Here is a 23,280-nt window from a genome sequence, read left to right as displayed (position 1 = left end):
GATTTCAACAAACAAGTGTGTATGAGATGAAAAACTAACTTCAAAGTCGTGCTTTTGACCATTTTCCTTTCTTTTTGGAATAAATTATGTTTGATTCATTAATTTATGAGGCATACACTATGATCTTAACTAGTAAAAAAAATATGCTTTAAACAATAATAAAGACTGTTTATGTTGTCATCCAAGCGACCCCCAGGGGGACCCGTACCCCAGGTTGGGAATCCCCGTTTTACTCTGTTGGCAGCCGCAGCGTCGCTCTGGTGCTAACAGCTGTTCTCTGTTTTCACACACTGTGATTGGCCACAGCAGCCCGTCAATCAAGTTAACGTTGCTTAAAAGCCCCGCCTACGGACTCCCATTGGCTACTGTACGCATCGGTGGCTCCTGATTGGCTGCTGCGCCTGGTTGTCAAGGCTCCGGGGCTTCATTCACCATTTTGGCCTGTAGTGTAGAATGTGCAGGAGTTTCTGCACCGGCCTCCCTGCCCTGCTTCACCCGGCCAACTCCGCGGGGGACGGACACCGGGGAACGACGCGGTGAGTACCGGCTCCGACTTCCAGCAGCAAGGCTCGATGTGTTAGCGTCATTTACGGGGAGTGTTAGCGCTGTCAGCCCGGGTTTATAGCTCCGGGGGTCCGCGGGGGAGCAGCCGGAGCTCCGACTGGATGTCCACAGCTAGCTTCGGACTATCTGAAACTTTTCTAGGAAACGCCATAACTGCGCCTAGACTTCCCATAAGTGTCCATTTCTATATCCCAGTGGGAGCTGGAGTAGTCCTCCTCTTCCTCAATGAGCCAGCAGCTCTTCCTCCTCTTCTTCTTCTCCTTCTTCTTCTCTTCTTCTTCTTCTTCTTCCTCCTCCATGACACAGACAGGCCTGCGTTGTTAGCACCGACACTTTTCAAGCTTCTTCTTCTTTCTTTTCTTTTTTTACGCTGTGACAACACCACAAACCCAGTAACAAAGCTACGTATAAAGTAACTAAAGCTCGTCCCGTGTCATTAACGTCAACATATCGACACGTTTCAAGGTTGTAACATTGTTACAACAACACAACTGACGTTCAGCTCCACAAACTCACTACGACTGATTCACTTCCAACACAAATGACGTCGCAGGGAATACAAAGTGTTTACGCTCATTTTACCAACACCACACACAGCGTAACAACGCGTTGTACTGGCGGAACATTAGTGCAGAAATACACACAACATATTGACGTTTAAAATTGTGTGTGGTAACAACAACACACGCTTTGATACAAACTACGACTACACACATGACGTCGTCGTGAATACAACACACTTTTAGCTCCACTATGAGCAACATATTGACGGCTGTAAAGATTACTGAGTCCTACTCAAGAACTACTGTTATTCATCAAGTACAAGTTAGTCATACATAAAATACTCAAGTACACGTAAAAAAAAGCTGCTCAATTAAATAGTAATCAAAGTAAAAGTGATGAGTTACTTGTACATTTGGGTCTGAGATATCTACAACTGAATTATTTGGTAATTTACACAATGACACGTATTGTTCTGTCATTTTTACTTTGTCCTGCGGGCTGAATTAGATGCACTAAAGGGCCAGATTTGGGCCCCAGGGCCTTGAGTTTGACACGTGTGTTTTAAAATGATCATCAATAATAATGGCTTGGATTTATATAGCTCTTTTTTCAAGGAGACTCAAAGCGTGTACAGAAACATTTTTTTATTCATTCACACCAGTCACACCGGCGGTGGTCAGCTACAATGTAGCCATAGCTGCGGTGGGGCAGACTGACAGAAGCGTGGCTGTAATTTTGCGCCTACGGCCACTCTGACCACCACCAACATTCACGCACAATTCATACCCATTCATACGAGGCGATGTGGGTAAAGTGCCTTGCCCAAGGACACAACGACAATGACTTGGATAGAGATGGATTAGAACCCCCAACCCTTTGGTTACTGGACGACCCACACTACCACTGAGCCACGGTCAACAGAAGTTGTGAAACTACAAAAAAGGAAATGACCAGGCAACAATCAATTGCGTCACATCATAGCCGACCAATCAGATTAAACGTAATGCATCACATCATAGCCGACCAATCAGATTAAACATATTGAATTTAGGTTATTTTCTCAGTTTTAAAGTTTCTAGATATATCTATACTTAGAGCATGACAAATATTTTATTTTGAATTGTATTCATTGGTGTTTTATTTTTAAAAAGAATTGTACATTTTGACAAACCTTTTATTTTATACAGATTACTTTGTGCAAAATAAATTAAGTTCCAATTATGGTAGGTTGTCTTTTACTTCTTAAGTTTCTACATGAGATGTTTACTGTATGCAAGGGAACCGTACCAAGATTTATTACCAACAATAAACATGGGGGTGTAAGTAACTAACTGGTAAGCTTCATTTTGATTACTATTTTATTGAGCTACTTTTTACTTGTACTTGAGTATTTTATGTATGCATTAGCAGCAACACTTTTTACACTGTGACAACAACACAAACGCAGTAAAAAAAAAAAAGCTGCATTTTTGTTGCAGTTTTGTGTGTTATGGGCTCATTATGTGCAGTGGCTTTTGTTATTTTATTTATGTATTTATTAACATAATTTTGTGTGTTGTTGGAGTTATTTTGTGTGTTTTTGTTGCTATTTTGTGTGTTTTTGGGCTAGTTTTAGTATTGTTGTTAATGTGTTTATTTTTTCACGTTATTTTGTGTGTTTTTGTAGTTTTGTGTGTTGTTGGAGTAATTTTGTGTGTATTTGTTGTCATTTTCCGTATTTTTGGAGTCATTTTGGGTTTTATGTTTGCTGTCTTGTGCATCGTTGCAGTAATTTTATGTATTTTTGTTGCATACATAAAATACTCAAGTACAAGTAAAACATTAGCTGAATTAAATAGTACTTCAAGTAAAAGCTATTAGTTACTTTCACCCCCTACGTTTATTTTTGGCACTAAATCTTGCCACGGTTCTCTTGCATACAGTAAATATCTCATAAACTTAAAAAGGAAAAGACCAAATATTGCACAATTGGAACTAGAGCTGGTCAATATATCGAGATTCAAGATATTTCAAGCTTTATATTTTGGCGTTATAAAAAATGACAATATCGCCTTATTTGAGATGTATCAATATTTATATATATTTTTTTAATATTATTAATAGAGTACAGTCAGTGTCCTTCTTTACAAATTTTCCATATCCCTGAAAAATATTTTTTTTATATAGCTTATTTTGTATTAAAATACTTATTTAGGACTCGCTGCTTTCTTTACTTCTCAGAAAAGGATTATTGGATATTTACAAATTTACACTACGTGTGTGTGTGTCTGTGTGTTTGTTTTACTTGGCTGTCATTCATGTGAAGTGATTGACAATGTTTTGTAATTCCCTGGAAATGGATTCAGTGCAGTAATAAATTCTGAATTTCTTCCAGTGACACAGACATCGTGATGTATCGTGGATTAATTTTTCCCACGATATATCGATTATTGCCAATTGTGATAATATCGCTCTATTTGGGCAAACATATTGCGATATGTTATCGCATGGTACCAGGCGATACCCAGCCCTAATCCTATATCATTTTGAGAAAAAGATAGAGATATGAGTTTTGGTCCATGTCGCCCAGCCCTACTATTTACTATTTGCAGCGTTAGATTTCTATGAATCTCTCCTATTAGAGTAAAATTGGCGCTGTGACTGAAATCTCCTTAACACAATTTTAAAATCAAAAATTGAATCACAAATCGAATCAGCCCTTGTGAATCGAATCAAATCGATTTGGGAAATCTGAATCGATGCCCAGCTCTACTGACTTCCCATGTTTGGGGCAATATCACACATTTCCCTGGTGTTTCTTTCCCTGGAAAACTAAACTTGCATGAATTCAAATTCAGCATAGCCGTCCTGTTTTCTATAATCTTTTAAACATACAAATTTAAAATTAATAACAGTCATTATTAACTCTATTTAGCACAATTTCAGCAAGTTTAATATCCATAAAGTCATGTAAACAGGAAAAGATGATGAAACTGTGATGGGTCACCTCTGAAACACAACTGAATTGAACAGAAGTCTCTAGAGGAAATGCAGAAAAGTCATCACACACACACAATCGGCAAATATTAACAATAAATGGACACTTTTTTAATGTTGAAACTTTGTAGCATAAACACTAAATTTGTTCAGCTTTGCTACAATCTTTACGATTCATAAATATGGATATTTTTTAAGGTTATTACATTGTAGCAACCAATACAAAAGACATTGAGGCAGATTCAAAGCAACAAGATCAGCAATCAGTGGGTTTTTTGTTTTTAATAATGTAAAAGCACAAATGACAATAGATTTAATACAAACATTTACTTTGAAGGGGACAGAGAAACTGCAGGTGTTACTTTTATATGCTTTTCTTGTTGAGTCACACAAGTTGGGCCTCTGGTCTGTTAGTGTATATTTAAAGGGTCTGTTTGACCTTTTAAATCAGTGTTTTCCATGGCTGGCGGGGGTTTCCGTGGCCCGCTGTGGAGCGGAGTGTGTAGTAGTGTGTTGTTGTGACTGTGCTAGTATTTATCTCTCTGTAAGATACGAGTGCTGGGCCTGCTTCACTGAGGTGATGACATCACTGCCAGCTTTTATGCTGTTACAGTTCCTCCTTTTCAAAAGCAACTCATCCTGATCACGTGTAGCTTTACACTCACCGATTTAAGCTTTAGGATGTGATCAGAAACATTGGAATCTATTGAAAACAGTCATTTCCTTCAAATATTGACTTTGGAGACAAATCATATTGATGTTTTTAAAAACGAATGAGAAATTAAATCTAATAATATGTAAACGAAAAAATATGCCTTATATTTTTTATTGCCTGAGGGCATATCGGGTGACATTAATGCTGCTCTCATACATCTTTATATTTTATAAATATTTTTTTTTTTTTTCCGAAAAGCAGTCAGAATAATCTACAACTTACATTTACCTTTTAACTGTAACTTACACATGGTTTTAAATAACCTTTTTGTTTTGACATATATTTTTTGTTTAATGATGTCTTTTTACATTAAAAAAAATTTTTTAGAAATACATAAATTATTACTTAAAAAAAAAAAAATAAATAAAATAATTGATTTTATTGGGCCTTAATTGTAGCTTACATCTTCTTTTATATACACTTTTATTTTGACATGCATTGTTGTTTAATTATTTCTTTTTATTAAAATTTGTTAAAAATACATAAAATATTACTTTAAAAAAAAATAATGTGGAAAACACGGAATTTGTAAAAATTAAATAAAAATAAATTGATTTTATAGGGCCTGAGTCTACCTTTTAATTGTGGCTTACACTTTGTTTTAAATTATTTTTTGTTTGACATTTAATTATGGTTTTCTTTCATTATTTTATTTATTTATTTTGTTTCTTACCAGGAGTGGAAACCAATAATTTCTGGAAAGAAAAATATTAAAATATTTCTAAAAAAAAAACTGAATTTGGAAAATTTTATATGGAAAACATGGAATTTGGAAAAAAAATAAAATAGATTTTATAGGGCCCTACAATAAAAGGATCAGATGAAACAAGATAATGGTTAATGGTGAACAATAAATTATTTGTCCGCAGATTATTGCATCCTTATTCTACTTTATTTATCAAAAATAAAAGGAAGTATGTTTAAATGTTTACAAGGTAACGATTTCTTCTTTTTCTATTAGTATAGACTCCCAAATTAGTGTTTTAAGTACCAAGTTATCGCCTCCTGAATTGTGATCAAAAAACAATCTATAGCATTGATAACTCCCCTTCAGAGTAAAAGCACAAATCTTTTTCCCACACGAGGGGCCGTGATCCACTTATGGTAACGACCCACTTTTGAGTGGAGAACCTGTGCTCGCAAATAACACACAAGTCTTCTTAAACTTACACCTAAGCATGAAGTGGGTCAGATGTGTGTGTGTCTATGGGTGTGTGTCCGTGTGTTAAGTTGTACGAGGATCAGATGTCTGTGACAGAATGAACAGTGAGGTGGTTGTCTGTATCTACAAGCATGAGGCACAAGTTCAATGTTTTTAAACTTTATTTAAAGGAGCAGTAAATGTAATTCATCAATTTTTGTTGTCATTTTCTAACAACTTTTCGTGTTTTGGAGTAATTTCTTTTAGTCATTTTGTGTATTTCTGTTGTTCTCTTTTGTATTTTTCTGTCATTTTGTGTGTTTGGGAGTGAGTTCTTCTTCTGTGTTAATGTTGTATTCTTTTGGTTTTGTATATTTTTATTGGTATTTTGTATTTTTCTGTCATTTAATGTGCTTTTGGAGTCGTTTTGGTTTGTTTTTTGTTAGCGATAGACCGATACTTAGTCGGCGATATTGTCGGCCGATTTTTGCTTTTTTTACGTTAGCTGCTGCGTTTCACCGATCCGCATTATTACGAGAGCAGAAATATGTTTCACCTGTTTTTAATATTGGTTAAATATTTTTTACTTGTTGTCATTCTACCCACCTTTGTTAATTTCAATAAATGGTTGTCCTTTTTTAAAAATTAGACTTACAACCCATTTGTTATTATCATTGTGTAATTTTTAGGATGTAAATTGAGGGAGCAAAAGTAGTATCGGCTTCAAATATTGGCTCAAGAAATCGGCAAATTCGTATCGGTCATCGGCTAAGGCTGATGGAAAAACAATTCATATCAGCCTATCCCTAGTTTTTTTTGTTGTCACTTTTTCTATTTCTGTTGTCTTGTTGAATCTTCTTTTTTGGTGTATTTATCTGTCATTTTTTTTGAGTCATTGTAATTCTGTTGTTCTTTTGTATCTTTGTCGTATGTTTTGTTTTTGTTTTTGTATTTCTGTTGTTCTTTTGTGTTTTTGTTGTATGTTTTTTGTTTTTTTTGTATTGGTTTGTGTTTTTTGTTGTATTTTGTTTTTTTTTTTTTTTTGTTTTGTATTTTTTTGTTCTTATTTGTTATTTTCTCGATTTAAATGTGCTTTTGGAGTCATTTCGGTGCATTTTTGATGTCACGTTGTCTTTTTGTTGTCATTTATATATCTTCTCTCGGTTTATGTGTTTTTGGAGTCGATTTGCACAGCATTTACTTTTGGGGGCCGCACAAATTAGACGAGTTGGTATCCATTTAAGTAAAAAACACACACTATAAATGGAAAAAACATCATAATGTGACTAATGCTTATTTATGAAGAAAACTATTAAAAATCCTCGTGTTTGGAAGACAAAACTATAAAAATGAATTAAAAACTATCGTTGAATCTTGACTTCCACCAGCCAAATTTGACTTGCTGTTATATTTACTAAGTGACATGTCACAGGGGCTTTCCCTGCAGATTCAGTGTGAGTGAATGTGTTCTCTACGCTGTGTTTAATGTAAATGAGATTAGTGAAGCTGAAACAGAAGAGTCAAGTCCCACTTTAGCTCTCGTCTGTATTTCAGTGAGTGGAGCTCGCCTTGCGTCACTTTCCCTTTAAGCTGTTATCATAAGGCCCAACTGTGACACCAGCTGTTGTACACACTGCACTACTGAGTAAACACATACGTAATGGCAATGGCATACCTCTATTGTAACCAGGGTTTTATGGCGACTGCCAGGGTTGAGTACATTACGTTTTTTAGTTACATTAAATTACGATTAAAATAACCTAATAAAGTTAACCTTCCTCTTGTGTTAGCTTTCTGTTAGCCTCTCTTATGATAACGGCTCCTAAATCAGCTATAAAGTACACTAACAATAAATATCTAGCATATAAATTGTTTCCTATCAGTAGTTTACCTTGTTAGGCTTCCTAATCATTAAAAATAGTTTTTAATATTTTTGGTGGTGCAGGCATCTGAGCCCTTTTTGTCTCAGTGTACCCCTCGAGTTCATGTGTTTTTTTAATGGTAAAATGTGAGAAAGCTGGATATAGAACATATTTTTATTATTGTACTGCATGTGTAAATATGTTTTTTTGCAAAATAAAATAATGGAAACTCCTAACTGGACGATGAATCTTTGCATTTCTCGTATTGCAGACGTAATTCATGAGACTGTTGGAATTCCATACGACATGTTCATTTTAGCTTAGCATGTAGCGTCTGGCTAAGGTTGGACAAATGGACGTCAAGCCATTTTGCGGCCTTGCTAAAGCTAACGTTAGACTACCTATTTTAAAAGGAAAGTATGGTGTAAATGTGTCTTATTCTTATTCTCCAAAACCATGGTGACGGGGTTTAATCAGTTTCACATTCATATGTGTAGAACTGTACATAGAACTGTAACATGGTTCACCTGTTTTGCATTAAGTTGTTATTGACAACTTTCATAGAATTTTCATGGCAATTACAAAGACAAATATCAGAATTCAATTTTGATTAAAATTATAATTACTTGTACAGTGCCCGTCGGAAGTATGTATTCATGTGGGAGCTTAAGTAGAGTTGTCATTTAGACCAAATTAGTATGTTTGAAGGTTTGATGTACAAAGAGGTGTACATGCTCTGTTATAAAGGGGAATATTTGCGGGTGCAAAGTAAAATAGCGTGTGCGATTTCCCAGGTTTAATTCTATGGGTCATGCGCATGATAATTGTGTTGTTTTTTACAAATTTTTATGTTTTTGTCGTTTGGTGTATTTTTCTGTAATGTATGTTTTTTGGAGTCATTATGTGTTTTGTATGTGCGTGCGTATTTCTGTTGCGCCACACTTGCCTGTATTTCTGTAATGTATGTTTTTTTGAGTAATTTTGTGTGTTTTTGGAGCCTTATTGTGTATATTAACAGTTACTTTGTTGGTTTTGTATAAATATTGTTAAGGTTTTTTTTTTAATTTTTACTCATTTAGTATATTTTTATTATAAATACCTTATGTGTGGTGTGTGCGCATTTGCCCTCTTGTTGCGTGTGCGTGCGTGTCAGTTCATTTCCAGCTTTTAACATAGTGATTTAATGACTTTATGCTGTTTATTCTTCTATTACAAACTGGCTGACTTTTACCTCAGCCAAGCTGCTGCTAGCGGACTCTGGATTACGTTGTGCAGTGATTGGCTCTATGCTCGCACGTGACCAGTTTTTATGAAATTATTAATTAAACTGTAACATTGCTGTCCAATAAATCCAATGTCGCACAGCTTTGAACCAAAGCATGAGCTCTGTCTGTCCCTGAACACCAGAGATATTTGAGCCACAGACAGACAGAGATAGTCTTGCTTTTATAGATAGATGCCATAATTGCAATTAATTATCAATTACGCCATTGCAATTATAATTGACCCCAACCCTGGTCACTGCCTTAGAGTCTGAAATACAGATTTATATCCAACAGGTGTGAGATTAATAACAGTTTCTCATCTTTATTTGTCCTTGAGTCTCTACTCGTCTTTAAAAACACATTTCTCTCTTGCCGATGCGATGCAGCAGAAATGAAAAGGAATTGAATGAAGTCGAGCGCTCGCAGACGCAAAGAGGAAAGTAACAATGGAATGAAAAGAGATGAAGAGATATAAGTAGAAACACGAACAAGACAGTCTGACAGCACGTCTGTGGAGGCTGACAAACTAATTGAATGAAACTGAAAACTGCTCCTACACATCCGTCATTGCCTTTTTTTTTGATAGTCTGTGCAGTGGTTGTTTCATATTCCGTCATCTATAGGGAGTCTTTTCGAGCATTATTAGTCCCATTGCATTCATGGCTCTGAATGGGCCTGGGTAATATTTTGAGAATCAAGATATATTGTGATTTATGTTTTGGCAATATAGGAAATTACAATATTGCCTATAACAACATTTTTATTTTTAGAGTTTTAGCATCTAGCATTAGGTGGATTTCTGAATGTGTCCTAACCCAGACCTTCCCCTAAACACTTCACCAAAAAACTTTCCCACACGTGCTGTCCCTTATAGGATAAAAAGCAAAAGTGGTGCATATTGTGTAGCTGTTAATCATTGTGCCTATTTTGTTCTTTTTGTTATTCAGTATTTTTTTTTCTCTTATTTTGTGTGTTTTTGTTGTCGTTTTTGTGTGTTGTTGGTGTTATTTAAATTATTCTCTCTCAGTGTGTTCTTGGTGTCGTTTGGTTGTTTCTTATGTCATTTTGTATTGCGTTCCTCTGTTATTTTTGTGTATTTTGTACTGATCTTGTGTATCTTCTCTCTTATGTTATTTTGTCATTTGTGTGTTGCTGGTAATAGTATTTTTCTTTCTTAGTCTCTTTTTTTGTCATTTTGTGTGTTTTGTTGTTGTTTGTCTGTTCTTTTTATTATTCAGGATATTTTTCTTTTCTTTTGTTGTTGTTTTGTGAGTTGGTAATATTTAATTATTAAACCCCGTATTTTTAATGAGTTCTTTTGTTAATTTCCTGTCTTTCTCTCAAGTATCCCCTGTAGTGCCATCGTGTACCCCAATTTGAGAAACACTGTTCTAAGAGACCCACACACAGCTCTATGTGCTCCATGTGCTTTGATTGTGGCCCGCATCATTGATTGTGCACGCTGGTTTCATTTTAATCCAACTAATGATCTTCATAACGTGGACCAAGTATAATCGTGATAAAGTCTAGAGGGTCTCTGTCGCTGGCAGACTCTGAAACCAGATGCACCATTGTGGTCTGTGTTAACGTAGGGCTACACGTAACTACAGTGTCAACGTCCTGTTTTGGTCGACTTTTTTCAGTCAAGTGTTTCGGCCGAAAACAAAAAATGCACTTTTGGGCCATTTTCGACCAAAATTCTTTGATGCCTGTAATTTTGGTGCATCACTAACGTTTACTGTCGTCCCCCGAGACTGAAGGAACTCCATACTAGTGATGACATGCTTTAGCTTTGTTAGTTAGCGTGCTTGTTAGCACATAGCGGTGTTTGCTTGGCAGAGTTAAAGGATAAAGGGGCTTAGGGCTGGGTGATATATCGATATTCAAGAAATATGAAGTTTTCCATTTTGGCGATATAAAAAAATTACATATCGCCTATATCGGTGACATCTTTTTAATATATTTATTTATTTTGTGGGGTGTCCCTATCCGATATCAGCCAGAAAACAAATATTAGATTTTATCAGACTGCATCTAAAATCTCGAATATATATTATATTATATTTTTTCAATTGTAGAACACTGTAGATATTATGTTGAAGGTTAAAATGTATGTAACCAATTAGTTACTAATAAATGGGTCAGTTTTTCGCATACCTATTGTTGCTGACTATTGTTCTCTGTTTGAGTAACATCACTTGGTCAAGTCTTTTCTAACATTCCACACTACAAAATAAGTAATAAAAGTATATATGATTCGTGCTGATATCGATATTGGTATCGACCAACACACAAGGCTGTAATATCGGTATCATAACGCAAGTGAAAAAGTTGTATCGGGACATTGTATTAAATTACTCATTGTAGGAGTCACAGTAAAAGACAAATGTGTTAGTATTTTGCATCAGCAAATTTAACCCAGAAGTGTCTTTCTAATCAGACTTAATTTAAATTAAAATTAACAAGATTTTTATTGTGTATCACCATTTTGAAAACAAAAATAATGAGATAATAGTTTTGGTCCTTATCTTGGTTGTTTTTAGTGTATTTTATATCTGATTTAGGACCCGTTATCATAAGAGATGCTAACAGAAAGCTAACACAAGAGGAAGGTCAACTTTTATTAGGTTATTAATTTGAGACTTAGTAATAATTTGTAATTGAACTCTAGTCATTGGGAATGTACTTGTAATTGACTTTGAGGATAAAATAAATAACAGTAATTTAATTCTAATTGGAAAAAATGCTGGTCACCATAATCATAATTAAGTTGTAATTGAACATGGGTAATTGAAAATGTAATTGACCCCAACCCTGGTACAAAGGCTGCTTTAATTCTGCTCCTTAGGATGAAATGAAGCGCAGTGTTATGCATTCTACCTACAAGTCAGTCAAATCAATCAGTTTTACTCCCTAAACTGAGGCTGGGGCAGTGAATGAGGATATCCTGAATGACTCTGTCTGGTGTGGAATGACAATTTAATCAAACAACTGGGCTTTTCTGGCAGCCAAGATCGAAAGCAGGTGGACGACAAGCAAGGGAAACAGAGACGAGGGATAAAATCAATAACATATAAAGTAGACACAGCAGCAGCTCAGAGTGAAGGAGGAATCAAGTGAGAGGAAGTTAGGTAATGGTCTTCCACAGGAAGTGGAGTTTGTAGGGGTGGATCGACTCGGCTTTGAAACGCATAGATAAAGGTCGCTACAGTGAGAGAGAGAGAGAGAGAGAGAGAGAGAGAGAAAGAAAGGGAGGGTTTCAGTATGTGAGCGAAGAAAGAATTCCCCCGCCTCTACTGCATCAGCCAACAACTACTGTGTGTGTACGCGTGTGTGCGTGTGTGTCGAGAGGCTTGTCTGGACAAATTACAAAGTGTTCCTCACTATTTCCATGCTGCGTTGTAAGACTACATTGTGTTTATTCAACGCTGTGACCTCCTGTTTGTTTATTATGCACTTGCTATGGAGGCAGGTCTTGTGTAATGTGAGTAGGAAACCTCGTGTAATTAATTAAATTAATTAATCAAGATTTTGTCGATTTAACGACCGCAGCTGTAGTTTAATGGTGCGTCGCTTCCTTAAATGTTTTTAAGTCACGAGTCGGGACTAAAAAGTGGGTCACAAATGTGATTTTAGTGGCTCCCGAGCAACTTCCTAGCATTAACACTAGAAATACTGTAGGTGGGAATAATTTAGCACTTCATAGTTGTGAAACCCATGTGTTAAAATATATACTTTAAAAGTAATTAATCTGAGAAACATTACATTAGTAATGTATTACTAACAAGTACAAGTATTATTAACGACCAGTGTTGTGATAGTTATTGAAAAATAGTAACTAGTTTGTTACTTTGTATTAAAAAAAAGTAAATAAATAACATGTTAAGGTTTCATTTATTCAGACAACTCTTTTTTTTTTTTTTTTTGAGGAAATTTACTGTAATTAGGAGATCAACGTTTTTGTCAGGAAATTAGTTTTGATCTCCTGATCATATTATTGTAAAAAAAGTGACTTTTTAAAATAATCTTTTCTTTTTTTTTCAACTTTGCTTTTCTGGAAATTTACTTTGATCAGGAGATCAAAGTAAATTTCCTGAAAAAACTGTATCTGAATAATAGACTAAGGTTTCATTTATTCAAACAGAAGATGGAAAGAACTTGCTGGAATTATCACGTGGAAGTCAAGAACTCATGAAAGTGATCAGCAGACACCTCTGAAGAAGACTGGCAGTTGGCAGTCGAAACATGTCAGCAGGTCAAAGTAAATTTCCTGAGGGAAAAAAAATAGCATATTATTGAAAAAGAGGACAAAAATAATTTTCTGGAATTATCTCACTTTTTACTGGAAAAAAGTCACTTTCTTATGGTTAAAAAAAAGTCCTTTCAAATGCTCCAACTTATACTCTTCATGTATCTGCTGCTACTGTAACTAGAATAACACACACTGTTGATCAACCTGACAGTTTCTCTTTAATTAGTGCCTCGGATCTTCCGTAATTTCTGAAAAACGCACCGGAAATATAGAAATAACTTCCTGAAACATAAATGGCAATATTGTTATATGATTACTGCTCCTTTAATGACTTAAACAAGTGGTAATGTCAATATGACAGAGAATATAGCTTCACATGCATGTTTTGGGACGATATCATGCATTTTACATGTACTTTTTTACTGTAAACAGGTGGGAAACGAGACGGAACTGTCTATATACTGTATATTGGACATTTTGGGACAATATTACACATTTGCTTTACACCATATTTTTATTTTATGAATTTCATTATGTTTGAAAATCAACACTGAGATTAGATTTTTTATGACTTTTACCTTTACTAATTAAGTTATAAGACTTTCAGTATTAGATGCACACACTCGCACTTGCTGCTGTACAGCTGAAGTCACATAAATTACCACAGAGAAGAGTGTTTTGCACAGAATGAGTTATGAATTTGTGTTGAAAGGCTTATCCTAGAACACCCTGCTCTCTGAGGAATCCTCACTGTGCAGGAACGCTAAAAATAGGGAAACCATCACAAACCCAATCCACACAAATCTTAGAGAAATGGAAACACAGGTGCTTTGATTTCTTTAGAGAGCCCGTGTGAAGTTGCTGACACTAATTATGATTAGATCTCTTTAAGGCAGGGGTTCCCAACCTTTTTCTTGTCGTGACCCCATTTGTATATCACAAATTTCTAGCGATCCCAGAGACTTTTTATTTCCCTAAAATTAGTCTTTTTTTCATCATGTTTGTTTTAGAAATACATAGCCAGTATCAGTGCATCAGTAACAATAAGCATCAGCTCAGATATTTTTATACTTTTTTTTTTTTTTAACTAAATGTATATTTGAGAAAGTGAAAGTATAGAATTAAGTTGTTTGAAATTGTATGTGGTGTTTGAATTTGAAAAAAAAAACAAAACATTATATTTAAGCTCTTGGAGCTTTCTGCCACTTCCTGCACTGTTTACCTATTTCTGCGATGTGTAGTTTTTTTGTTGTGCAAAATAAAGAATTAAAAAGAAATAAATAAAAATTCCAATGTTAAAAAAAACGTATTGTAAATGAAATTTTAAATTTTGTTGTTTTTTAATGAATTTATTTTTTTAATCAAAAAAGAAATTATGTACAAATATAATCAGTTTTTTTTAATTGAATTGTTACTAGACATTTCAGGCGACCCCCCCCCTTTTTTTCCAGGCGACCCCACATGGGGTCACGACCCCAAAGTTGAAAAACTCTGTTATAAGGGCTCCTTCACTAAAATACTGTATTCCAACAGAATAAATCCAATCTGAACTAATTTTGTTATATCAGTTGCTAAATTTGCTATTAAATTTGGTAAAGTTGTGTGACAAATGGGAATTGGTGTTAATGGAGCCAAGCAATTTCTTTAATGAAACTTGGACACAGGGTTTGATAGATATTCCCTAGTTGGATCCTATTATTCTCAGTTATCTTAGTTAAATTGAAGTTGTTTCATTAAACTAGACAAATACTATAATTTATTCTGAAGGCTGGTTTAGAACAGTGTGCAGGAACTCGTAGGTCAATGTCACAGATTGCATGGAGTTTGTATTTAGTCTTGTAACCTTGTTTTCTTGCTCATCCCAAAGTGCTTTGCAGGTGTCTAATTCACACTGTCCTTCTCCTTTTCACTTTTCTTTTAGAGTCTCTAAGAAAAGGTGGGCAAGTACAAAAACAAAGAAAAGGAGGAATGAGTGTAAGAGGCCCCGGCAGAAGAGCAAAGTAGACAAAAAGGGCAGAAAGAGGAGGCAGCAGAATTCAAACAAGGAGTGGGAAGAAAGAGGAACACCAAGGAGAGTCTCTGAAGTGTCTGAATCAAAGGAGTCTTTGGAGAAAAAGTAATCTGCATGACAAGATGAAGCCGTTGAAAAAGCAGGGCCGGCGCGCCCCGCCCTCCACACGGGCTAAAGGAGGAAGCGGCGTGGAGCGGGAGAAAGTTGCAGATGGAGGGGAGAAAAGAGACTCGTAGATAACAGGGACACAGGAGCAGATCTCCTCAAAACTTCTCGTCGGCTCGCACCTCAGAGTCCTCTTCAGGCAGAGCCAATCAGAGCGCAGGAGGCTTCAAGAGGGAGAGGGCGAGCAGACAGTGTCGCTTCTGATGGACTCTGGGAAGCTGCTGTCGTCCGATGACAGATCTGCGAGATTAGCTGTGAGCGCCGACAGTGGCGGAAAGCAGTTGTAGTACGATGTAGTAGACACGAGCGCCACAGGCAGCCCCAACCCTGCGTTCCAGTCGTAAAAAACTGGCCACATTCAAAGCCGCGTTCCCAAGGAAGAAGTAAATCTCTGAGCATTGCTCGTCGTCTGCAGCTGGTAAACCATAGCACTACCTGCGTCCTGTACACCTCCCTCCTCCTACTCTTCTCTATGCAGGCAGCGTCCTCAAATCAGGGGCCACAGGTGCAGGGACTGACATCAGCATCTCGCATTCTGATGGCAGCAGGTCGTGAAAGAAGCCTGATGGACGACATCCAAGGCAGGACAGCTCGAAGAAGACCTCTCCGGGACCCCCCACCCTGTCACTGGGAGGGGAGGGTGAAAGGCTAAGGAGCAGGGGGTGAGGATGAGCGATGCAGAACGGGTGTCCCCTTGCCCCCTGCCTCGCTGCTCCTCCACAGACACTGCTATTGAGCACTCGCTGACCTTGAGGTGGTTTGGCGACACACAGATGCCTGCTGGCTCAGTCCCCAGTCTGCCTGATGCACTGTCCAACGCCCTAGCCAAAGGCCTGAAGAATCAGCGTATTTTGGCTCGCCAGCGCCGAAGGAGAAGCGGCGAGAAGAGAGAAGGTGAAAGTCGGAGCGAGGAGACAAACTTAGGTGTGGTGTTCCGGGCGGGAGTCCTCCGAAAGGTCAGTGAAGAGTTTGGAAATCTCGAGGTTCAGCTGAACGGGGAGAAGATGCTATGCCGTTATCCCTACCGACACGATAGCCCTCAGGAGTTTGTGGACATCGTCTTGGATGCCCCTCCTCCCGGTGTTCATCCTATACCTATAGGCACGCGTGTCTGTGTGCGTTCGTAACGAGGAGAGTCAGTGGCTGTGGTATCGAGAGGGTGTGGTGTCCCAGATTGATACGCACCCTGCAGTGGCCAACCGTTATCGCGTCCTGCTTTCAGAGGAAAGGCCTCTCTCTGGAGGCGAAGATGAGGACGGCAGAGGTTCTCCTCAGGCTGTGTGGGTGTCCCGGCAAACACTCCGGCTCCTGGTGCCACCATGGGACCTTGACCTTCCCACTCAAGTCACACGTGAGAGAGAAGAGGGGAACAGAGATCAAGACAGAGAGCGGGAGGAAAGAGACGAGATCGACGTGGAGCAGGAAGTGTGTCGTTTGAGTCGGGGAATGTCTGCCGGAATGGGGGCAGTGTTGGGAAGAGGAATGGCCTACTCTGGCATGATCCCTATATCCTCAGTAGGCCACACAATTACCACTCCAGTAACTCCTGTTTCAGTCCTCAGTCTGGGTCCTGGTTGGGAAATGGAAAAAAGCTTGGAGAGGGAAAGAGACTTCCAGAGAAAACAGGAAAGAGAGAGAGAACGGGAGAATAGTACACAGCAGCAGCAGCACCACCACCCGTATATGCCCCTCACACCTGAGGAGGACATGGAGGTGTCCCATTTCAACATGGTCCCCATGGGGGCCATCACAGCAGGGGCCCCGCCCATAGCAGTTTCCCAACACAGACACATTGCCTCTAAGCCCCCACACGGCTACCTCAATTCCCATTTGTCAGTTGTTCGAGGAATTGGTATTCCTTCCGCTCACCTAGCCTTGAACCCCCACCCCTCGCCTTCACCCGTTCTTTTGGGCCTAGACCCAACAGCGGCAGCAGTCGGTGCTGTCATCAGTGCGCCGCAGCTCCCTCCCCTTCCTCCCATCTCCTCATCTACAACTTCACCTAGAATAGAGAAGTCCTCCGGTGCAGGATCTGCCAGTGGTGGAGCAGGAGGCGCATCCGGATCAGGTTCGTCATCATCCTCCCGCTCCCGGACTCCACTGACGGCGGCCCAGCAAAAGTACAAAAAGGGAGATGTGGTGTGCACACCGACAGGCATCAGAAAAAAGTTCAACGGGAAGCAGTGGAGGAGGCTGTGCTCCCGGGAAGGTTGCTCTAAAGAGTCCCAGCGGCGGGGGTACTGTTCTAGGCACCTCTCAATGAGGACCAAGGAGATGGAGGCCAGCGGCGGAGGTCGGGAAAGGGGCGGAGCCAGCAGCACGGGCACTCTAACCCCATCTGACCTCCGACTGGGTGGCGGGAGAGCCAGCTCCGAGTTCGACTGGGATGAGACGTCTCGAGAAAGCAGCGAGGCGAGCAGTCGTGGAGGAGACTCTCGCCCCCGCCTGGTCCTGCCCTCTCTGCTCCCCCAGGACCTTTCTCGTTTTGACTTTGAGGAGTGCGAGGCTGCCAACATGCTGGTTTCTCTTAGCTCTCCCTCAGGCACACCCACTTTCTCTCCCATCTCCAACCAGTCCCCCTTCTCCCCCACGCCATCACCCTCACCCTCGCCGCTCTTTGGCTACCGCCCCGCCAACTTCATCCCTATCACCTCTCCAGCATCACTTACTCCACGCCGCCATCGGCAACTTAGTGGTACGAAGATGAGCACACCAGGTACTGACAGAGAGCGCCACCTGTCAGGTATTGTGCCCACGTTTCAGACCAACCTCACTTTCACAGTTCCCATGAGCCCCAGCAAGAGGAAGCTGGACTCCCACCCGCCCCCTCCACTGCCAACAGTCCAGGACTACCAGACCAAACCAGACCAGCAGCTGGGTGTGGGCGGAGACCCAGCTCTGGGTCACAGTCCTGCCGCCTTCAGAGTCCTTTCCCCTCACAGTCAACCCACAACCCCGTCATCTCTGACCTTCTCCCGACCTCGCAGCTCAACCAGCAGGCCACCGTCCTCCGCCGCCTCTACGCCCCCACCCATGCTGGTCTCTCCCACCCCTCCCTCTCCGCTACCCCAGGAGCCGTCCCCACGCCGCATTGTGCCCCTCCGCGACTCTCCCGTGATTGTCCGCAACCCAGACGTCCCCCTGGCCAAGTTCTCAGACGGTCCCTTAGGAAGGAGAGAGAGAAGCCGGTCAAGGGAGCACGTCCAGACCCAACACGCAGCGGTGCCTGGCCTGCAGGCGCCCGTCCCCATCAACGGGGCCACCACCAACGGAGCGGTGCATTTACGCAACACCACCTCTGCCCTGGTTCTGGTCACCTCCAGCTCGGTATGTATTTATTATTTTTCATTGTGTACTATGGAAGAAGAAATGAAAGGAGAAAAAAACAACAAAAGAATAAAGGGGGGGGCGGGGGGGGGGGTAGTTAATTGTGTCTTATGATCTCACACAGCGCACTTCCTTATTTTTATTTAGCTTTTGATTAAGAAAGAAAACTTTGATGAAAGTGAAAATCTCGTTTCTGGTCGTTCTGGTCAAGATACTAATAATGGGAACAAAAAAGTAATTTGAATGATTTTTTGACACAAATAAGCCAATTGGAACAAATAATAATTCTTGATCAATCACAGATTCTACTTATGCTGACTTGGCATACAGAGCAACAATCACAATTTCCAATAGACAAAAATGACAATTTCTTCACTTTCTTTCAGTTTTTCTTATTTTGATTTTTCTCCGCCAAGGAGGAAAAAAACTTCATGAACGTTTGTCTGTTAGCAGGATTACGTCAAAAGTATTTAACAAATTTAGACAAATTTTTTTTTACTGAAGATAGACCTTACACAATATGTCAGACTCAAGGCCCGGGGACCAAATCTGGCCCCTGAGAGCATCAAATTCAGCCCACAGAAGACAGTAAAAATGATGGAGAAAGCATTAATTATTGTGTAAATTACCAAATAATTCAGTTGGGGGCTTGAATATGTCTGAAAAGAGGTACAAAGTGACAATAATGGGTCAACATTAGGTAGGAAAAGTGGTGGAAAGGGTTTATAAGTGCTGAAAATGTCTAGAAAGTGGAAAAAATGTGCAGAAAAGGCATTGAAATTTGATAGAGAAGTGGCAGAAATGTGAGTAATGTAGCAAAAATGCATTAAAAGGAGCAAAAATATGGCAAGAAAAAGTAATGAAGATAAGTTTAATTATGACAAGTTTAATGTAGTAAATATAAGCAAAAAAAATGGCACAACTTGTTCAGAAAAATATTCATAGAGAGCCTTATTTGGCACCCAGACCCTGAGTTTGACACGTGTTCTTAAGTGAGAATAATCATGGTTCCATGATCAGAACCATTGATCCAGATAACTGCTGAAAAAGAGGAGATTCTGGGCTTGGCTGAGGTTTTCACTCTCTGAGTGTTCTTATTTTCATTTAATTCACAGGAATAGTCCCCATTAGGGATGGTAGACTGTATTATTCTACCCAACTTAAAACATTATCATTTTGGCTGTAAACTGGACGGCTCACAAAGATGCAACGCGAGCTCACTCTCTTTATTTTAAGCTTGGACATTTGTAAAAACACGAGCCAACTAATCTCCGAGGGTAAGCGATACTTCCTGCTTAGAACCAGACGGACTGTGAAGCTGCTGTTTTTTCTCACTGAATATCCTTCGTTGCCCTTCTGTCCTCACTCGGTTTGCTTTTGGACACCGCTGCTCGTGTTTGACAGGTGTACCGCCCTCAAATTTTCCCACCTCCCACTTCCCTCCGAGTGAAACGTGGAATTATGTCTGAAAGCGACCTTGAAAATAGAACTTTATTGTCTCCCTGGTGTGTGTGAGGAACAACACCACTATGAGGCTGTTATTGTAAGCCACGAGAAACCAGCCAAGCGTAAAGTTTTCCTGCTGCTTTTCCAAATTTTTTATTTTTCTGTGTTTTTGTTCGAACAATCACACAAGGTTTGCAAAGGGTGGCATACAACACAGTTTGACAGATACAATAATACAGTGAATAGATGCCTGTGGTCTTTACAATTTTTTTTCTTGAAAACAAAACATTTCTTCCTTTGAAATTCAAATCACCCTGTTTTCCATGTAGGGTTTAAAAAATATTATAATAAAATAAAATAAAAGTGTACATAGTTTTATATACAATACATCAAAATTAAAATTTACAATAGTTATACTCAACGCAATTATAAATTGAACTTAGATGGACTTGCAGAAATTCCGTAGACCAGTGTTTCTCACACTGGCACTATAGGGGTACTGGAGAGAGAGGGTTTATGGAGTTTTATGTTTATTTTTTAATTAGAAACGATTATCATAATTTTGATGATGAAACTGATCTTTTGATTAAGGTTCAGTTTGGGTCCTTGTTTCATTCCACTTATTTACAATGGGATTCTTTAAAATGTGTGTTATCACTCGTTCATTCCATCATTATGCGCTATAGTTGTTTTTTTTTTTTTTACAGTATTCTGAGCAAAATATTGTAGGACAAAGGGGGCACTTGGATTCAGAAATAGGAGAAAGGGCAAAAAAATTTGAGAACCACTGCTTTAGACAACCAGAGCATCTTTTTTTGCCACAAAAACCTTTTCCCTTATCACAGTAACAGTAACTACAGTATATACAAAAGAACAAGGAGAGTCTGTTGAAAGGGGTAAGGGGTGGGCTTAAACAAAATCTGCTCTTATGGGGGCAATAAATGTGATCCATTTGCTCCAAATAAGATAAAACCTGTCCTTTTGGATCTTCATAAGTCAACCTGTCCTGCTACTTTTATTGAGATTCAATTAAAATCTTCCGTTTTCTGTCTCAGTCTTTGACACCAGCTACTGCCGGCCATGCCGCCCTCTCCAGTCCCTCCGCCCCGGGTTCCACGCCAGCCTCGTCCGGCTCAGTCCTGTCCTCATCCAGCTCCGGGGGCAGGGAGCGGGAGAGGAACCCCGAGGGACACCAGGACCCCCCTGGAGGGAACCTGCCACAGCCGGTGGCCTGTCATCCCACGCCTACGGCCCTGCTGCCTCTCATACTGCCAGCTGAGTCGCCTCACCCGGCCCCGCGCAAGCAAATCATCATGGGGCGCCCCGGCACCGGTAAGGAGCCCCATTCAAAGGAAATGCTAGTGGTACGGTGGTGTTGACCTTTGTTGGCTGTGTATTGAAGTCCAGCTGAGGTTTGATGTAAAGCAAACAGCTGGATGCGTCAGACATCCATCCTCAGACTGTGCAGAGCAGCAGCTTCTATTGAGTCTGCCCTGATACTCATGTACAGGTGTTTGCTATTGGATAGAGAAAATAGAGATTTATCTATAAAGGCTTTTATATCAACTTAAATCATATTTTTCATTGTTGTTAATGGGTCAAAAAATGGAATGGTTTGTGTTGTTATCATCCCATCCCCCACAGTCATTCAGCATATTCTGTGTGCGTGCGTTGAATGAATGGCGTGATTTGACACACACCGTCGTCTAAACCAGGTGTTTTCAAACCTGGAGTCAGGGCCCCATTTGGGGTCGCGAGACACTGGTAGGGGCTTGCCAGATGCCTTCAAGAAACTAGGTTGATAAATAAATAAATCAACAAATTTGTAATATTGCTAAGACAGGGTGAGCTAAACTTAATAGTGAGAAGGCAAATACACAGATAAAGGTGTAATTTTATTTAATTTCATCAGATAAAGCAGAAAGCACTGCTGGTTTGTCTGGCTTTTAAAAGGCACCAAACTTTAAGTTAATGCACTTTTTGTTCAGAGTTTCATCTCAGTTTGTGTTAAAATCTGTGAAATTAACACTAAATCAGAGTAAATAAACTGAAACATTCTGTACTAGCAGTGTTGCTGCTATTTTTCATCATTGTGACACGTAGTGTAATGTGACGTTGTGTGATTTTCCTGCAATATATCCATTATGTAGAATTGCTGAAGCATGATATCGGTACCGTAAGCCAAGTAGCGCGTATTGTATTGGCATGTACTGTGTGATTCAATCCCTAATACATTAATCTATGGTTTTCCTTGGAAATGTTTCTATTCTCTCAAGATGCTTCACTAGTTTTTACGATCACCAGTTGAACGGAAGTAAAGTACTTTTTTTTCTGCCTCTTTTTCTTTTTTCTTGTCATCACACCTTGGAGAAACAAATCATCTGTTTCCTTCCGCCTTTGTTCTTTATCCAACGTTCCCTCACAACTCAGGTCGTGTCAGCTGATGTGAGTTCCCTCTGAGTTTTTTACTGTCACATCACGCTTTTTTTGGTTTTTACACCTCCAGAACAAGAGCCAACATCTCTGTTCTTGTGACGCATGTAGCAAGCTTTTAACAAAACGATAAGTTTGAGCACAGAAAGTTCCTCCAAATCTGCTACATTCACACGTTATCACACTGAACAGGAAAGAATGCACAGCCACGGGCCAGTGAAACATAAATGAAGCTGTTTGGGAGGCGATGAATATTCAGGAGCTTTTTTTGGATTCAGACTTCAGCTGTTTTCTGCTCCTGCATCTAGAATGTTCACGGCTCTGAAGATCCACTCCATAGTAACTTCCCTCTCAATTGACCCTAGAAACCTAGCGTCGACTGATCAAACGATGACTCACATTTCACCTAATCAATTCAGTTCATTTGAGTCAATTGAATTAATTATTTTATTTAATTTCATTCTATTGATTTCCCCGTTTATAGTCCTGTAATAATCCTGGATTGTGTGAGTTTTTCCTGGATAAATAGGTTGGTAGGTAGGTAGGTAGATAAATAGATGAATAGGTGGGTAGGTAGATAAATGGATGAATAGGTAGGTAGGTAGATAAATGGGTAGAT

The 23,280-nt window shown here is 39.3% G+C and overlaps 1 protein-coding gene across 1 annotated transcript in view; it reads left to right on the top strand.

Annotated features, from left to right (window-relative positions):
• Positions 1 to 389: 389 nt before the first annotated feature.
• The window catches only part of LOC114471846 (protein capicua homolog), a 54,107-nt gene continuing 31,216 nt past the window's right edge, over positions 390 to 23,280 (top strand). Inside the window, 6 exon segments of the mRNA XM_074783821.1 lie at positions 390 to 536; positions 15,201 to 15,787; positions 15,789 to 16,116; positions 16,119 to 16,572; positions 16,574 to 18,782; positions 21,284 to 21,560. Of these exon segments, the coding sequence (XP_074639922.1) occupies positions 15,413 to 15,787; positions 15,789 to 16,116; positions 16,119 to 16,572; positions 16,574 to 18,782; positions 21,284 to 21,560 (3,643 nt within the window). The 5' untranslated portion in view covers positions 390 to 536; positions 15,201 to 15,412.

This window comes from Gouania willdenowi, chromosome 11 (genome assembly GCF_900634775.1).
Source record: "Gouania willdenowi chromosome 11, fGouWil2.1, whole genome shotgun sequence".
NCBI lineage: Eukaryota > Metazoa > Chordata > Actinopteri > Blenniiformes > Gobiesocidae > Gouania > Gouania willdenowi.
The sequence above is the reverse complement of the archived record's forward strand: the minus strand, read 5'-3'. Positions and strand labels throughout refer to the sequence as shown.